Source organism: Siniperca chuatsi, linkage group LG5 (assembly GCF_020085105.1).
Source record: "Siniperca chuatsi isolate FFG_IHB_CAS linkage group LG5, ASM2008510v1, whole genome shotgun sequence".
Taxonomy (NCBI): Eukaryota; Metazoa; Chordata; class Actinopteri; order Centrarchiformes; family Sinipercidae; genus Siniperca; species Siniperca chuatsi.
This window is the reverse complement of record NC_058046.1, coordinates 19,771,872-19,788,713: the sequence shown is the minus strand read 5'-3', so window position 1 is coordinate 19,788,713 and position 16,842 is coordinate 19,771,872. Positions and strand designations below refer to the sequence as shown.

The 16,842-nt window shown below is 38.9% G+C and overlaps 1 protein-coding gene across 1 annotated transcript in view; it reads left to right on the top strand.

Annotated features, from left to right (window-relative positions):
* Nucleotides 1-16,842, top strand: part of LOC122875665 (guanine nucleotide-binding protein G(q) subunit alpha) — a 24,883-nt gene extending 8,041 nt beyond the window's left edge. Inside the window, exons 2-7 of the mRNA XM_044195020.1 lie at nucleotides 5,268-5,452; nucleotides 9,110-9,264; nucleotides 9,496-9,624; nucleotides 10,545-10,674; nucleotides 11,529-11,682; nucleotides 12,579-16,842. Coding sequence (XP_044050955.1) covers nucleotides 5,268-5,452; nucleotides 9,110-9,264; nucleotides 9,496-9,624; nucleotides 10,545-10,674; nucleotides 11,529-11,682; nucleotides 12,579-12,769 — 944 coding nt within the window. The 3' untranslated portion in view covers nucleotides 12,770-16,842. The remainder of the gene's footprint in view (nucleotides 1-5,267; nucleotides 5,453-9,109; nucleotides 9,265-9,495; nucleotides 9,625-10,544; nucleotides 10,675-11,528; nucleotides 11,683-12,578) is intronic.

Below are 16,842 nucleotides of genomic sequence, written 5' to 3'. Positions count from 1 at the left end.
AGAACATCAAAATGCTGTCTGGTAAAGTACGTGGGTACACCGCTGTATTTTTATTGAATTCATGTCTCTGCCTTGTTTTTTGCCTAGAGATTTGCTGGTGTTGGTTTAAGGCTGCCTGCCATTAACACTCAATCGATTTGACACCCACAGGAATGAGTTTCTTTATGAAAAAGGAAGTGAAAAAGAAAACCAGTTCCTCGAATCATTTCTACAACAACAGTTTCAACTGCTCAATAAAAGATCAAGTTCAATTTCAAACTATAGGATTTCTTATCATTCAATCGAGACTGTTAAACATGGGTTAATCTGTGGGCTGGAACTGTAGTTCCACACACATTAAACTGCTTAACTACAGATTTATACCTGAACTTTAAAAATGAAATGAAAATTATTTAAACAGAGTTGTCAACTTTCAATTCATTAAAGTGCTTACTGCAGTACTTTGGTTTCAACATGTCAGAGAGGGAGAAGAGCTTTCTTTCTTTGGTCACATGATTATATTTTAATGCAAAAACTCAATGTCATGTTCAAGTAACTGAGATGGAAAGGGGAGCACATTTTATGGTTGAGAGGTTGAGGTTCCTGTCAGTACCTGCAAAAGTGATCCCATAATATTTCTATAGTAGCTGTAGAATAATCCTATGGTTTTCCCTTTCAAATCAGAACCAAGCAGTGTCTGACCCTTGTTAAACGCTAGTAAGAAGCAGTGCTATAAACTACGGTTCGATAATGCATGTTGAAGAAGGGTAAATCTGAAGTAACCAATATTTAGTTTTCCAGATATGACTACTGTACGACTCTACAGACTGTAGTTAGAAAAACACATTGCAATTTAGACTAATGCATTTGTGAAAGTGAATATGGTACTACAGTATGGCCCTTCTCCGCTCTGTCTGTTAACTCTCTCCTTGAGGTGCTGCTAAGTGTTTTCCTTTTCTTCACTCATGCATTTTTTATAATGATGCTCAAGCATCATATCAGCATTTTTGTATCTGTTATCCAATTTGGTTTAAAAAGTCAACTGTAGGCATCTCTGTGTACAGCTGACTCTGATGCTGTGGTGCATTCAGGGGCTTGCAGAAATGCACATATTCTAAGACTTGTCTTGTGGCAAGTGAAGAGCGGAAGAAGCTACCAAATTCACATGATCCTTTTGATTACCTTTATTATGTGCTTTTTGTTCGTTTACTAGTTTAAGTTTGTGACAGCATAGGTTGTGAATATTTGGCAGCTCACAGTCTTCAGATGTCCAGAATATCACACGAGTAAATGAATGCAGCACACACAGATACAGAGTCTGTCTTTTCTTTTCGCCCCTGACTATGTTCACAAGTCCTGGGGCCTGGCTTCCGGACATGGAGCCAGATCAGACATAATCATCTCAGATGTAATGTCGATCCTTTCACACCAACCTCAAACAACAGGTTAATCCTGGGCCACTGCATTGGTTTGAAAGGTGACTCAGCAGCCTCTAATGGCCAGCACACTCATACCTAGCATACTCACTGTCTGTCTATCCTTTTCAGTGTCTCTCGTTGGTATAATCGAGAAGATCCATTAGGTCACAGACGTGGTCACGGTATCTATCTATGGATGACTTTATGAACCGCTCATATTCCTCTTCTTGTTTGAGGACATCAGGTTCTCTCCCGTTTTCTGTGTTTGAACAGCCATGAGGAGATCAGAACTGTGCCACACAAGAGCAACTCAGATCATTTGTGCCTGTACAAACCAAACCCACTGGCACAGTTAATTTAAGTTTTTGAGATTACTCACTGTTCCACTTTGCCTGTTTAAAAAAAAAAAATTAGAATGTGTCTATTTTTAGGGTGGATGCCGTAACTGCTACTAGTCGTTGAAGGTAATGTAATAGTTAATTGTAGGTGGACATAATATGTGGGTGGAAAGCAGGTTGTGACAAGTCCCCCCACCCTCCGGTGCTAAAAGGTGAATATTTCAAAGTGCAGCAATAGCATGCAGCACTAACAAGCAATTGAACATATGAACTTTGCCTGGGGCTGTTGAAAATAAATATGTGTGTACAATGTAGTACATTTAGTTTTAATGTATTTTATCATGTAAAAATAGATTAGAAACATAAGTGGCAAAAATTAGCATAGCTATATGTTCATATTTCATGGTAGCATTTCCTCATTGCTTCATGCACTTTAAAATAAAAGAATTTGCAAACCCTAACCTTTTTAATGGTTAAAGGTGGGGTATGTGATTCTAATCCAATACACGTCTTTTTGTCAAATTCAGCGAATATCTCCTCATGGTCTGCTAGCTGTCCATTTAATTACTTGCTGTACATTTAATTATTACTACCCACGGTGTTCAGCTTACTTTCTAGTTTGCCAAGATATGCTGTTGGTGTGACGTTAGCTACAGTAGCAGGAGAGTTGTGAGTATCGCTGTCTGGAGCTGGTGTGCTGGCTCTGGGAAACGTCTCATCCTCTCTGGCTGTTAGCTTCACAGCAGCAACTGTAGGGACAGTTTGCTAACCAACAACCAAGCTAGTTGCGATAGTTAGTTCCATTACTTGCTGTGTCGTTGTTCGCTATATTTCATGGTATTTGTCATGGTATTGGATTTCTCCAGAATCGCATACCCCACCTTTTAAGTGCTTGTCTCAAGAGCACCTCAAGGGTAATTCTGCTAACACCAGTTTTGTCATTACTACCCTTCTCATTTCAGGCTTCTAAATTGGCAACCCTACAATAGGAAAAACTGTGTCTCTAGAGTTTATAGTATTTCACCACTAGTTTAGTCTGTAGCTTGGTTTTGTAAAGTGCTTAGTCTGTGTTGTGGGCCCACAGTAGAGAAGCTAATTTGGCTAAAATAGAGTTTATATTATACAGTACAAAGGAGAATAACACATCTAGACTTTTATAACAGAGACTGTAGGTTACACTGGAATGCAGCACCCATCTCTTGGCTGCTGACATGCAAAGCACACACATACACTCCTTCCTGCCAAAGTTATTCAAGAGTTAGTGGTGAGGTAAAGTTAGACTGTTCTGTTGGTCTGCCAAGATTCTCAGTGAACCAAAGAGAAACTACACCCCCAGCTCTTCACACCCAAATAGTCCCTGTCATCACTGAGAGGAGAGAGATGTTGCTCTTGGTCTGTCACCAGACTAAGCAAACAGGCTGAGAGGAAAGTAGCCAGCACATAATATTATATGCGTGACTGACTGAGTGCACGAGTGAGTGAGTACATACTGTATGTGTGTGTGTGCATGCACTGTACATCTGTGTGTATAAATGTGTGTGCACATGCTTCTTCCAAGACAGGACGTTGTGTTACAAAAAGCCATGATTCAGCTTTTTTCCCTTGGGAAAAGTTCTCGTACATATTTACATTTTAAAATGTTTTTAGAATAGTTTTCATTCCTAAATACAGTTACATCTACATTTTCAGGGTTTACTTTTCTTGGCTTGTATTTCACTTTAAAGCTGCAATTGTCAATATTTCTGCATTAACAATGAATCAAATGTTCATAGTGACGAACCCACAGAGAGTTATCACCCAACTCTGCAGATTTCCTCAGCTCTACGGAGCGTTTTAACTGATTTAGGATCATTGTTTTGTTTTTTTGGCCCCCAACTCCACTCTTAAGCCCTTTTTTTAGAACATGGAATACATAACATTTCTGGCTTCATCTATCAGTTAAAGGGATGGCAAGAGAGAGAGGGAGAGAGAGCAGAGAGGGAGAGAAGAGAGGGAGAGAGCAGCTGTGAGTTAAAAATGTTATAAAAGCGAGGAGGAAGAGTGTTTTATGTTCGCTGCATCACTTATGGATTTTAAAACTTTTTGCTGTTAAAGCCTTAATTAATGACCATCGTGAGCACGAGGGACGCTCGCCCCCGCCTCTCACAGTGAATCCACTGATTCATTTTTCGCATCAATTTCATCATGTAACGTTATTTGAGAGTGAATTCTACTGCCTGTTTTATAATATCTGATAGTACACAAGTATTGTATGACAGGATGTTAAGCTGGGACTCTCATTTAATTCCTATTTCCTAAGCAAATAGGAATCCAGTGTTTATTCATCCACACAATTGGCATGAATGAAAAGTGAAAATATAAGGAGGGTGTTGATCAGACTATTACTGGGGTTGTATGAGGGGTTTTTTTAAACCTCTTTTGCACGACACCGTGAGGAGAAAATAGTTTTTTTTAGACTGATCTGTTCTGAGAAGATCAATCTCCTCACAGCAACTTAAAACTTGCTCTTTCACAGTATTTCCTAGTTAACTAATTCTGTGCATAAGAGATGATGATTGAGATAATAGATTTATTACAGTGATCTTAGAAGGCGGCACAAGACGCACATTTAATTTCTCTCTTTATTTTTCACCTGCTGCAGCCTTTCATTAATCTGACGGCATTCAATTCAGACTTGTGCTAAGTGATACGGAAATGTTGCTAGGTCTGACTTAGTAAGATTTCCGTTACATTTACGTATAAGTGACCGGGGGGCTTATTCAGGCATGAAACCGATGTGTTAAATTGCCGTCAGATTAACATAAAGGACGCAGCAGGCAGCTGTTGTCAGCAAACAAGCTTTAGTAAACCCACTGTACGCTACCTGCTCAGCACCAAACGGCAGACAAAGTTGCGACTAACTGTTGAATATTGCGCAGTATTTAGCTGCTAAAGAGCCAGAATTCTTTCCCCGCAGTTGGTAGAGACCAAAGCAGAGCTAAATGAACAGTGAATATTGGACTTACATTCATCAGGTGGCCAGAAACATGACTTCAAATGAAGGCTGATGTTGCTCCGTGTCTGATAGGTTTGCAATTACATTCGGCATAACTCCTTTATAAGGTGATAATGTGATAAAATCTATTAATGCAGCGTTAATAAAAGAGGCTTTTAGACAACAGCACTATAGCATTTTTTGACATTGTCCATCCCAACTGGGGAACTAGATTTCTGATTGGACTCTTATCCGCAAGAATACCAGCATGTTTGAAGATTTTTATGGCTGTCCTCTCAACTCTAATTAACTAATTAGTTGTTTATTGTGAGAAGACAACTTCTGTTATGTTGTTGCGGTTCCTTTTTTGCCCACAGGGATCCAGGAAAGTCATAAATGACTAAATGTCCATTTAAGGAGTGTGGGTGCTGACACTGTCTGTGTGTGTGTGTGTGTGTCTGTGTGTGTGTGTGTTTTCTGGTTAAATGAAACCCTGCACAAACCTACAAAATAAATAAACTCTGTTCATGTGTCCTCTTTCCCTGTCTACTTTCTCAGGCACTGGGGAAAGTGGAAAGAGCACATTCATCAAACAGATGAGGATTATCCACGGCACCGGTTACTCCGACGAGGACAAAAGGGGTTTCACCAAACTGGTCTATCAGAACATCTTCACAGCCATGCAGGCCATGATCCGAGCCATGGAGACGCTGAAGATCCCCTACAAATATGAGCACAACAAGGTAAATGAGATCCATAATCAAGCCATTTCAAATTCCTCAGTTGAAATAACGACTGTAGTGAAGGGTGACTAATAGTTTGAGAAAAAGAGAGAACGATGCAACGAAGTGGCCACAGTGTCCTTGTTTATTTTTACTGTGCTGTCTATCTTATTTGGAACAGCCATCCATAATCGTTTCCTGTCCTTTTTGACACTTCCTGTGTCCTTAAAGCACTCCAGCCTTCCATCACACCCTGTGTGTATTTGTGTTTCTGTGCTTCTGTGTTTCCATGCACTCAAATCCATGTGTGCATATACTTACGCATATACACAAGAGAGACCTGACCTACACCACTCACATAAAGTTACTTTCCGTATCACATCATTGGGTCCTTTTTTCTCTCATTTGTATGAGTAATCCTTGTAGTCATAGCTTTGGAAGCTGTTACAATGACCTCTTACTCGCAGTTTATTCCCTGTGAGAGTGACAAATGAAATGAAAGGAAGTGGAGCGTAGTAGTCATCACTTCGGCAACGCTTTTTATAAATGAGACCATTTCGGGTGACAGCTGACCACGCTGCTTCAGCCCTGCCTGGCCACAGACCAGTCAGGAGTTGTTCGCTCAGAGGTTTTGTAGAGATTTTGTTAGGACGGGTTGATAAATTATTTAGTAGTTTTTAGTGTGATCTCCTGAGCTCAGGCCATAATCTTGGGATGTTACAGTAGGATTAGGACCGAGTAAGTATTTTACTGATAATGCACAGAAAAAAAGGGGGATAAAAACGTTCTATTCTCGTTGATATTGTGGATGTTGTAACTGTATTAGAAATGTTTTTTGGTTAGCCACATTTTATCAGCATTGTCATTTCTGTAGATTACAGCAACAAGTAGACCAGTTGCCATTGGCTCCCATTCATTTCATTGGGAGGGAATGTGCAGAGACTTCCTGATATGTTACTAAATTAATTCCACAGCTTGGATCTAACTTGAGCAGGTGCTTTTTGAATCTCTGCTGTTGTGGTGGATCATCATTCTCCATGTGTGCTTTCACTTCCCTCATGCTCATGAAGAATGAAACTGAGGAACAAATTCACGAATTGTGGCCGCTGATAGCACCATGAATTGCATCATTGCAATCATTTGCAACCGCTCTCTGCACCGTCTCAAGGTTCACAAAAGATATTGCTCTAATGATATTTCAGCGCAAACAGTTTTGCAGCTGAGTGCAATTTTTGCATCTGTTAAATGTTCATCTGCAGTTTTCTGTAGTGGCCCCAGTACTGAAGTAGCATATCACATAACATGATTAAGCAACGTTTGAGTAAAAAAAAAAGGTTAAAATGCAGTTGCAAGAACAATACTTTCCACTCATGTGGAAAGAGATGTTTGATTTGAAAGAGAACTTATTCTAATTCTAATTAGAATACTTCTAATTATCTAATAACTCCCCTTGCTCTTTCATTCGTTTCTGTCTGAGTGATATCTCTTATTTTTGACTCATTCTGTGTGGAGTGGTTGTATTTGGGGTGCTTTAACTGTGTGCTCTCCCTCATGCCTCTGGAGAGCTGTTTTCTCTCCTGCTCTGCTCTCTGCTGGACTGTTACAGTGCGTAACCACCGTCTCCACTTCTCACAGCAGCAGCTTTTATGTTGTTTTACAGTTTCATTCCTTCATGGTGAATATCCGGCATTGTACTGTCTCTGTGCCACCTGTGCGCATATGATGCCCTGTGATGCGCTATTGCTTCGCCTGGCTACAAACACTGCTGCCATGATCACTGGAAAGTCTGTGTGACACCTCTTATAAATGCGCTTCAGTTACTGCCATCTCCGAAGACGCTAATAATTTCACTCTAACTGCATGTGGCTATTAGCGCTGGTGTTGGTGTTGCCCTTGTTTTTCCAATGAGACTCGTTTGCATAGAAAGGGTCCAGTTTTGCTCCAAAGTATGCATATGACCTAATTTACATACCTGCAAATAGCACCGGACCACCGAGACTCTATTTCCCTGGCAGCGCAGTTAGGGGTGCAGTTCACCCTTTGCGGGTGCTTTGAGAATTTTTGTCGTATTTATGTAGGTTTAGCGGCCACAAAAGCTGCGCAATCCTTTTGTGATTTCACCCCTGAATGTGCTGTTTCAGCCTAGCAATTTCACCATTGTTTTACCCACTTTGAACACCATAAAAACCAAGTACATCCCTCAAATACACTGAGTAAAAATAATGCCACCTTAATCCTTTTTTATTAAAAAAAAAGTTTGTAATTAAAAGTTTTAAATTCCAGTTTACCACCAGCTCCCTTCATATTCCATAATCCAGTATCTGAACTATCAAAATGGCTGTAGTGGGGTTAGTGTGTTTACACATTAAGGTTTGGTATGAAACATTCAGAACTCATTATAAAAAATACTGGAACACTAATATCGTACTATGAAAGTAGTACAGCAAACAACAAAATTAAGTGTATGATCGAAGTTTAACAAAACTACTGAATGCCTCTCTTACTTTTTACCCAACATATCTGAGCTCTCATATACATACTGCTAAAATGGGAACTATTAGACCTTTGACAACGGAGTTAACTGACATCACAAAGGAAGTGAAAATGAAACCTGTCGATCTGTCTGGCTGGACAATTGTGGGCTAATCAAGACTTGTGGGCTAATCAAGCCCACCCATGAAAATAGTACAGTGTGTACTGGATACCTGTTTTGTCCTTTTATGACATCTTACTTGTTCGTTTTATCTTCTTTTTTTTTTGTCATTTCTTGTAAACCACTGAAATGATAAATTAGTGTGAAAAATAATAAAAGTTGCATCATAGTTTGTAAGAACAAAGAAACATGTTGCTGATATGAGACAAGGAGATATATTAATAAATAAAACTCCTTCCTCCCCACCGTAGATTATTTCAGAATGTGTAACATCATGGCCAAGTCGAAATGTCTCAATCACATATATAAATAATTTACATCGCATTGAGATTTTTGCTGCTATGATTATTTGTTTACTACAGTCTGCCAGCTCCACATCCATTACAGCACTTTAAGTAAGTAGAACATTAATTGTTTTGTTTTAGTTCAGTCACACTGTACAACTATACACTGCAGGTATTCTTTGTAAAGTAATGGATAAGGGTTAGATGATGATTCAAATGACTATCATGAAAGATGAACTCTAAAATTCATGCTAATGCATTGTTATCATAATAGCTGTCTGTTTTATGATAATAGCTGGTCAAATCATGTCTGTTCAGCACAATGCTGAGATTATACATCGTAATATAATATCTATGCTGTATGCGAAAGAGGAACCGTTTCAACATTCAGGCACATGTTGATCTCTTGTCATGGGACACAGGAGAGTTTTAATTGGAATCTGGGACGGCAAAAATTTCCCCTTAATAGGCCCAGTGGGATTAGAACTTCAGATATTTGGTCCATGCTGAGCCTGGGGGGTAAAGACATTTCTGGATATAGAATATGTGAGAAAATAAACTTGTGATAATTAGGACTGCATAACCTGTCTATCGATTTCCTTTCATAGTTACTGTGTTTTTAGATGATCAAAAAAGCATGATGAAGCTTTAATAAATTAAGTATTACTTTGTTTGGTGTTGTTAAATAAAGCTGTGTGTTTCAGTAAATCACCAGTTTGTCTCTTTGTTTCTTCCCTCCAGGGCAACGCCAACGTTGTGAGAGAGGTGGACGTAGAAAAGGTCTCCATGTTCAAGAATCCTTATGTAGATGCAATCAAGAGCTTATGGAATGACCCAGGCATCCAGGAGTGCTATGATCGAAGGAGGGAATACCAACTCTCCGACTCCACTAAATAGTGAGTAGAGTGACAAACCGCACAATGGATACGGATGTCAAAATCAGACTGCTAAACTCAGTATGAATTGAACTCAGGCTTAGAAGAAATCTCAGGGAAGATTTTTCTAAATGTGTTTAAGGTGAAATACAAGACTTTCTAGAAGGTACTGTAAGCACTAGAGTTATATTTTTGATGGTTTTCTGATGACAAATGCACATCTTGGTTCATTTTCTCTCTCTGTGTTTGTAGTTACCTGAACGCATTGGACCGGATCGCCGAGCCAGCCTACCTTCCTACCCAGCAGGATGTGTTGAGGGTTCGAGTCCCCACCACGGGCATCATTGAATACCCATTTGACCTGCAGAGTGTCATATTCAGGTCAGTAAAGAAATATATTGAGGATCAGAAAACATTAAAAGCATGGTTGTAAATACTCATAGTTTATAACTACTTTGCTGTTGTTGTTTTGTCTGTACAGCTGTTCGAGTTAGTAAAAGCACAGAAAATTTACAGGGAAATGTTAAAAGAAAACACTTTAGTGTAGACGCCATAGCCATTCATATAAAAATACTATAATAATGATCCTCAACTACAACTACTGACTTGACCTGAAGGAGAAGTCCAAGTCTAACATACCCAAAGTTTTTAGTCTACAAGTGTGTGTGTATTTCATAGAGAGAAAGTATCTTTACTCAATGAAAGTTTTGATATATTTGCACATTACATTAATCTCCCATTTGTTGAGGCTTTATATTTTTACTCCAGCACTAGTAAAAGGGAAATATTGTACCTTTTTAACGCAACTACATTTATCGGATGGTTGTACTTAATTGTTTACAATGTGGATTAATATTTTATATGCGACAAGTACAATAAGCTCATAAAATATAAATATGTGATGCTTTGTGAAGGTTTAAAGTACCCAACAGTCAAATTATGAATGCAGTGCTTAACATGTAATCAAGTATTTTTACATTGTGGCATAGCTGCTTTTACTCATGTCACTTTATAACAATGATACACTTTTTTAACTCAAACAGCTTCAATGAAGCATTGAAGTAGCACCACACTGAACATGATGTTTCACTTTTGATTCTTCAGTATATTTTACAGCAAAACTTGTGATTTTCCTTTGGCCTTTTTATTTTATTTTATTTATTCATTAATTTTTTTGGATTTAGCAATGCCCGTCAAAATGTGTTGATCCCTAGGTCAAGAAGGGATTCAAACTGATTTGCAAATATTTTCAGTGCTTGTAGTGACAGTTTTCTCTCTCCCGGATGCTGCTGCCATGACAGGATGGTGGATGTTGGAGGTCAGAGGTCGGAGAGGAGGAAGTGGATCCATTGCTTTGAGAACGTCACGTCCATCATGTTCCTGGTAGCGCTCAGCGAGTACGACCAAGTTTTGGTAGAATCAGACAACGAGGTGAATGATAAATACACAAGCACACTAAATGTGATTAGTTTTATTTGTGGAAAAACAACAGCAAGTCATTGTAGTTATTGTATTGTTTGTGTGATGCTTAGTTTTCTACATTTCACAACAATTTCACCTATTAAAATGCTTTATTATTTCATGTGAGGTGGAAGATGAGTTGGCTCCAAGGATGAAAAGCTATTCCTTATTTAAAACAATGGAAATCAGGTTCTCCTCCTGCCTGGCCGTGCTCCACCTTTTTTTTCCCTTGGAAAGCATTTGTAAATAATCAGGCAGCTGTTTTGAATACTGCCTTGGGCCACATCTCCTTCTTAAGAGGATATAGCATGTGTGTCAGTTTGTTATAGTCTATTAATGAGCAGGTGTGTGTTCATATGTGTGTGTCGTCTTGTTTTTGTGGCCGTGTGATTTCCTTCCTTTGTTTCTGCGAGCCTGCAAACTGCCGAAAGAGAAGACTGACCAGCTGCAGGTCCTCCGTATTCTGACGTCACTAGATTGGTTTTTATAATATACAAGAGATATTCTCTTTATCCCTCTTTAATACAGTGCAGTACTGGCGATGTGATATCTAAGTCTTGCTTTCAGAATGGTTGTTTTGTTCAGTTAAACACTGAAATGAAGTGCAAGTGGAGAAATTAAACTCTTGAAGGCGTCGTGGCCGCCCTTCTCTCTCATCTTTACTGCTCTCCCTCTGGTGCGGTAAAACATTTCTTAAAATCTGTATTTAATGAGTTTGAAAGACTGTTGTTTAATTAAGTCACTCTCCCTCTCTCTGTCTCTCTTTGTATGTCTTTCTCCCCCTCACTTTACTCTCCTCACACACATTCACACTCTCTCTGTAGAACCGGATGGAGGAGAGCAAAGCTCTGTTTAGGACAATAATCACATACCCCTGGTTCCAAAACTCCTCAGTCATTCTCTTCCTCAACAAGAAGGACCTGTTGGAGGAGAAGATCATGTACTCTCATCTGGTTGACTACTTTCCAGAGTATGATGGTGAGTAACAGCAGCATTGTGTTCACCCAGTCCAACCCTAATTTCATCTGAACCAAACACAAAGCTCGTGTTAGCTGCTAGTTTGCACACTATGACAGATCTTCTTGCTAAGTTTAAACAGATGTCAGTGATGCCCACCTGTGTCAAAACAAAAATGCATTCTGCATCACTATGGAGTGAGTCTTAGTTCAAACGCAGGTGCAAAACAGTTTAAGGTTTTCAGACATTTCTGTCTCATGTTTGATGTAATACGTTACATATTCAAGACTGAGAAAATCACAAAAATGCCAATTCAGTCAGATATCAGCTGTTGGAATACTGTTGATCAATATTGGTTTACTTTTTTTAAAGCTGTTATTAGGGTGTACTGATAATATATGAAAATATATATATCAAAGTAATACCTAACCTTCTGTTCATTTGTGAAAAACATTTTGGATTACTGAAGGCAGCAGATTTTTTTTATATTTGGCCATTAGAAAAACAATCAGCATCTAACAGGAAAGCTTTCAATAATCCCTCTGATGTTGAAAAATGCCTGGACAAACATGTTTAAAACTTTTCATTTTCTTGAGTGAATGCAGGCACTTGGAAACAGTAATCAGTGTTTTATAAACACATGCATCTTCAGAGTAGAAAGTAGACTTATTGTGGCATTGCAATGAAGAAAAATCAGTATTGGACAAAATGAGTACTGAAATGATTTGTTATTGTATATTTCAAAATTATGCATCCCTACAGATTAATATGGCACTAGCCTGCAAGACAATCAAACCTTTTGGACCGAGTGAATACAGACAGTGTAAAAATCAAACAGTAGTAAGAACATACAGTATCTAATGAATGAAACAGCCTCTGGCAAGTGTATTCATGGAGCATCGTCTTCCCCTCTCCAGGTCCCCAGAGGGATGCCCAAGCAGGGCGAGAGTTTATCCTCAAGATGTTTGTGGACCTGAATCCAGATAGCGATAAGATCATCTACTCTCACTTCACCTGTGCCACTGACACAGAGAACATCCGTTTCGTCTTTGCAGCCGTCAAAGACACCATCCTGCAGCTCAATCTAAAGGAGTACAACCTGGTGTAGAGCGGAGCAGGGCTGCCAACGGGAGGCCCTCAACACACACTGACTGACGCAATCTGTGAAAAGATAGATCATATACACACACGAAAAGAAAATCAGAGAGAAAAAAAATCTAATGGTTGCATAATACTAATTTATTTGCCATTTGTTGAGCTCTTTGTCCCCAAGGGGTGAGCAAAGTAAATGTTCTCTTGCTATTTAAGGAGTTGATGAAGTATAGGACGGGGGGGCAAGATATTTGGAAGGGTTGGGGAGGGATTTGCTGAACATGTACAGCAACAATCCTCATTTCTAGGCTTTGCGCATTGTGAAGTTTTGTTTTTTTTGGTTAGTTTTTTGACGAAAAGAAAGAAACTTTGTGCTCTCGAGGTTTGGGGGCTTGCTTTGTCTCAGTCTGATACATCAGAGCTGGAAGGAATGCAGTGTGCTCCCTCACTCCTGCCTTTTTATAAACAAGAAGGAAAAAAAGGTTTCCATTCCTTTTTCTTCTTCTTTTTTTTAACCTCCCTCCTTACCTGTTGGTTCATTCTGAAGCTTCGTCCTTGGGCATTTACCTGTTTGCCCAACAGGAAATGATGTAACAGGTCTCTAATTGACAGCTTCTGTTTTTCTTCAAAGGACTGATTGGCAAGTCTCTTGATTAATAGGCATAAACAGTTTTTTTTAATTATTATTTCATGTCAATTTGGTATTGATTGACTTAAATTATTATTATTATTATTATTATTATTACACTGACTTTGGTAGCATCCGATGAGTAGAGCATGTGCATCGAAGTACATTCCCCACATTTTGGGGGTAATAGCCCGAGTTGTGTGTTGAGTGACAGTCACATGACAGTTCTCCAGCATCGACATAACCATGAAGTTTAGAAGTGTGAGAGAAGTTTGGCTTTAAAAATGCTTTCTGAGCTTTGAGCGACCAGGTGAGGAGGCACACAGGGACCTCTGCTCCGTCATGTCATGAAGCTCATGATGGTGCTGGTTGATTTACGCAAACTGAAGGGAGTTGAGGTAATAATTTATGAGACAATGTTGTTAAATGATTATGTTCAACTGTGCCACATTAACGCTTTTTATTATGGTAATATGTATATTTATTGCCAATGCCAAAACAACTCAAGCACCAGACTCCACTTTGCGCTGTTTACTACTTTAATAAAATGAAGTGTTGAGGACAGGAAAAGCGCAGGGCTAATGAACGCAGAAGGAGCGGACTGACTGACTTTACTGACTGACTTATTGATCGACAGACTGATTCCTGCAGTTTTTGAAGTATTCAACAAAATCAATGGTATTCAATGGCGCTGAACTGCTCAAACTGTCCAATCACAACCTTGCGTGTAGCTACAACCCCCTCCCCCTGGCCTGCAGACTAACCAGTCACATTTTAGCTGTGTCTATTGTCCAATCACAGCCCGGCTGTCTTGTTGTAAGTTCAATAGCAGTGGAGGATAAATTTGGCTATGTAAACGAGTGTTGATGTCCAGTTTGTACCAAAGTGTAAGCCCTTCTAGTTTCTGATTGGCACCTCTGATTTGCAGTTTCTCATTCCCAAGTTACTTTTTTTGTAACAATTCCCCAGAACATAAGCCTGTAATTTACATTTATTGAGGCATAGTGCAATTATAAATGCTATAATCATTGTACATACATCTCTCTATATATATGGCAGCATCTTTGTTGGCTTTGTAATCATTACTTTTTTGGCAGATTGAATGTGCGGTATTGAAAATATGTATCTATGTAATTGTATTGTATGTCTAATGGCTATTTCATTTTTGGAAGAAAAAATATGTTATTTACATGTTTGTTTTTGTTTCCTTTCTTTAAGAAAAGAATGTAATGTCAGTTTTATTTCTCAGCAAAGAAACATTGTTCAGCTTCAGAACTGCATAAAGAGGAATATTATTATCCAACAACAGATTGATTGGTATGCCAGTACTTATAGTAGCCGATTTGTTAAATTGAATTTTATATGGAAAAATGCAGACTGAATCCAGTCCACAGGGCTAATTGTAATAGTTTACTTCTTAACGGGCTTCAGGAACAGAGCACTTGTCATATAAGAGTAATCGCATCACTCATTGATTCTTATTCTTTTATATTTGATTTCATTACATAGCTTCTCTAAACTATTAATTAACTTTGAGATTTCTTAGTCTACCGCACACCTTGTGATTCTGAGCACTCCCCACCACACCGCCGACCACCTTTTGTAGGCAAGATGTTATATTTTAACAAAGTAGTGCTAGAACAAGGTGAATGTCAGGCAGGTAAAGTGTTGCTTTGGCTTGGATTTTGTATAATAATCTTGTTAAGGATTGTTTATGCTAATAGATGCATCACCCTTTACACCCCCTCAAATGAACCTCCACCCTGATAGACTCTGGGCTACTGGGTTTCTATCAGTCACTGGCTGACCAGTGTATACAAATGTGCAAAAATGACTCAACCATTTGGCCTAATTAGGATGGTACATTTAAAGGTGCTTTATTTCTTTTTTTACTTCATTTCCATCTTGATTGCCACCATTTCATTAGAATGTACAGTATTATTTTAGACTTTATTTATGAAATGACAACATAGAACAGTTCACATGTACATATTGCCTTATTGAATAAGCTGTGCCTCTGATGTCCCATGCAAGGCACCTGTGTTTTTATGAGAAGTGAAGCTAGTGCAGCCAATAATGTCCCCTTGTGCAGCTGGAGGATTGTTCGGTTTTGGCTCGGTGGCCTCTCTTTGTTATTCTGTGCTATAAGAAGACCTGGGAACAGCTTTGAAGTGTAGCTCATGTAGCTTATATGACATTATTACAGGACATTATAAGCACACCATGAGTGAATTGTAATCAGAACACACTTTCAGTTGATTTCATCATGTTGTCACATCAGATCATGTCTTAAAATCCATGCCACAGTTCATTATAATTCATTGAACTGCTTGATGTAACTATGATTAAAATACAGTGGTCCTACACATCAGTATGTGTAGACTGTGTGTAGACTGTCTGCAAGGTGTCACAATCTGGACTCCAAATCATCACCAGCCACCTGCAGAGTGTTTTCTCGACATTTGGCTGTGGTTTGGCATCTACCAGCCACTTTGGCAGGTAACCAGCCCTCACTTGGAGGTCCTGTTGTTTTCAGATACTTCAGCTGGCTGCTGAAATTGCTTACAAGGATGGTTGATTTTGGCAGGCAACAACCACTTCAACAAGTTAATTTCCAGTCCAAATCACAGTGTACTTGAAGTAAATCAAGATCTTACAATAACGACTGGTCAACAACAGGGCCTAATAGGGAAAAAGTGGGGGCAATCTCGTCACACATTTTACGGAATGTTAAAATGGTGTTAATGTGATTGTGCCTGTTGCCAGAGGAGATGTTTTGAAGCTGGACTATAGTTTCAATTTATCAGTGTTGATCACTTGTTGTAGAGTTGCAGTAATCTGTAACTTATGTCCCTGCTGTTGTAAATGGACTATTTACACTGTCCCTGTTACTTAAAGGGAAAATTCTTGTTTAAACAATTCACATAGTGCATTCACCAATTCCACTGTGTAGAGTCCGTCCGAATCTAATTATCATTGGATTTCATCAGATAAGTATGAGCCACAAAGGACCGTTTCCAAGATGTCTGAGTGATTTGTTCAAGTTCACATCATAACTCTGAGGAAGCACATGTGAGTTATATTCAGGCTGGATTTTCCCTTTGAGAGAGCACAGACTCCAGCTGGTGTTGACTTGCTGACACACATTGTTGGACACCTCTGCTGCTGGTTCAATTTCATGCAGTACGTTCAAAAGCAGTGCAGTGTTACTTACAGTATATTGAGGACTAGGTTATATAGAACCCCAGGGTCGAGTGTGGGGAAAAATAACTTTCCATAAACTGCTCTTTTACTCTTCACCTACATCTCGGTTTCTTTGCCTCCAAATCATGAAAATATGAAGTTTAATGACTAATTTTTAAATAGTGCTATTATGATGATCTCTAATCATAAAATGTTTCCTTGTATCCATAAACTCCTTCAACGTGTTTCTGAATGAAGCAACATATTTCTTTTCAAAA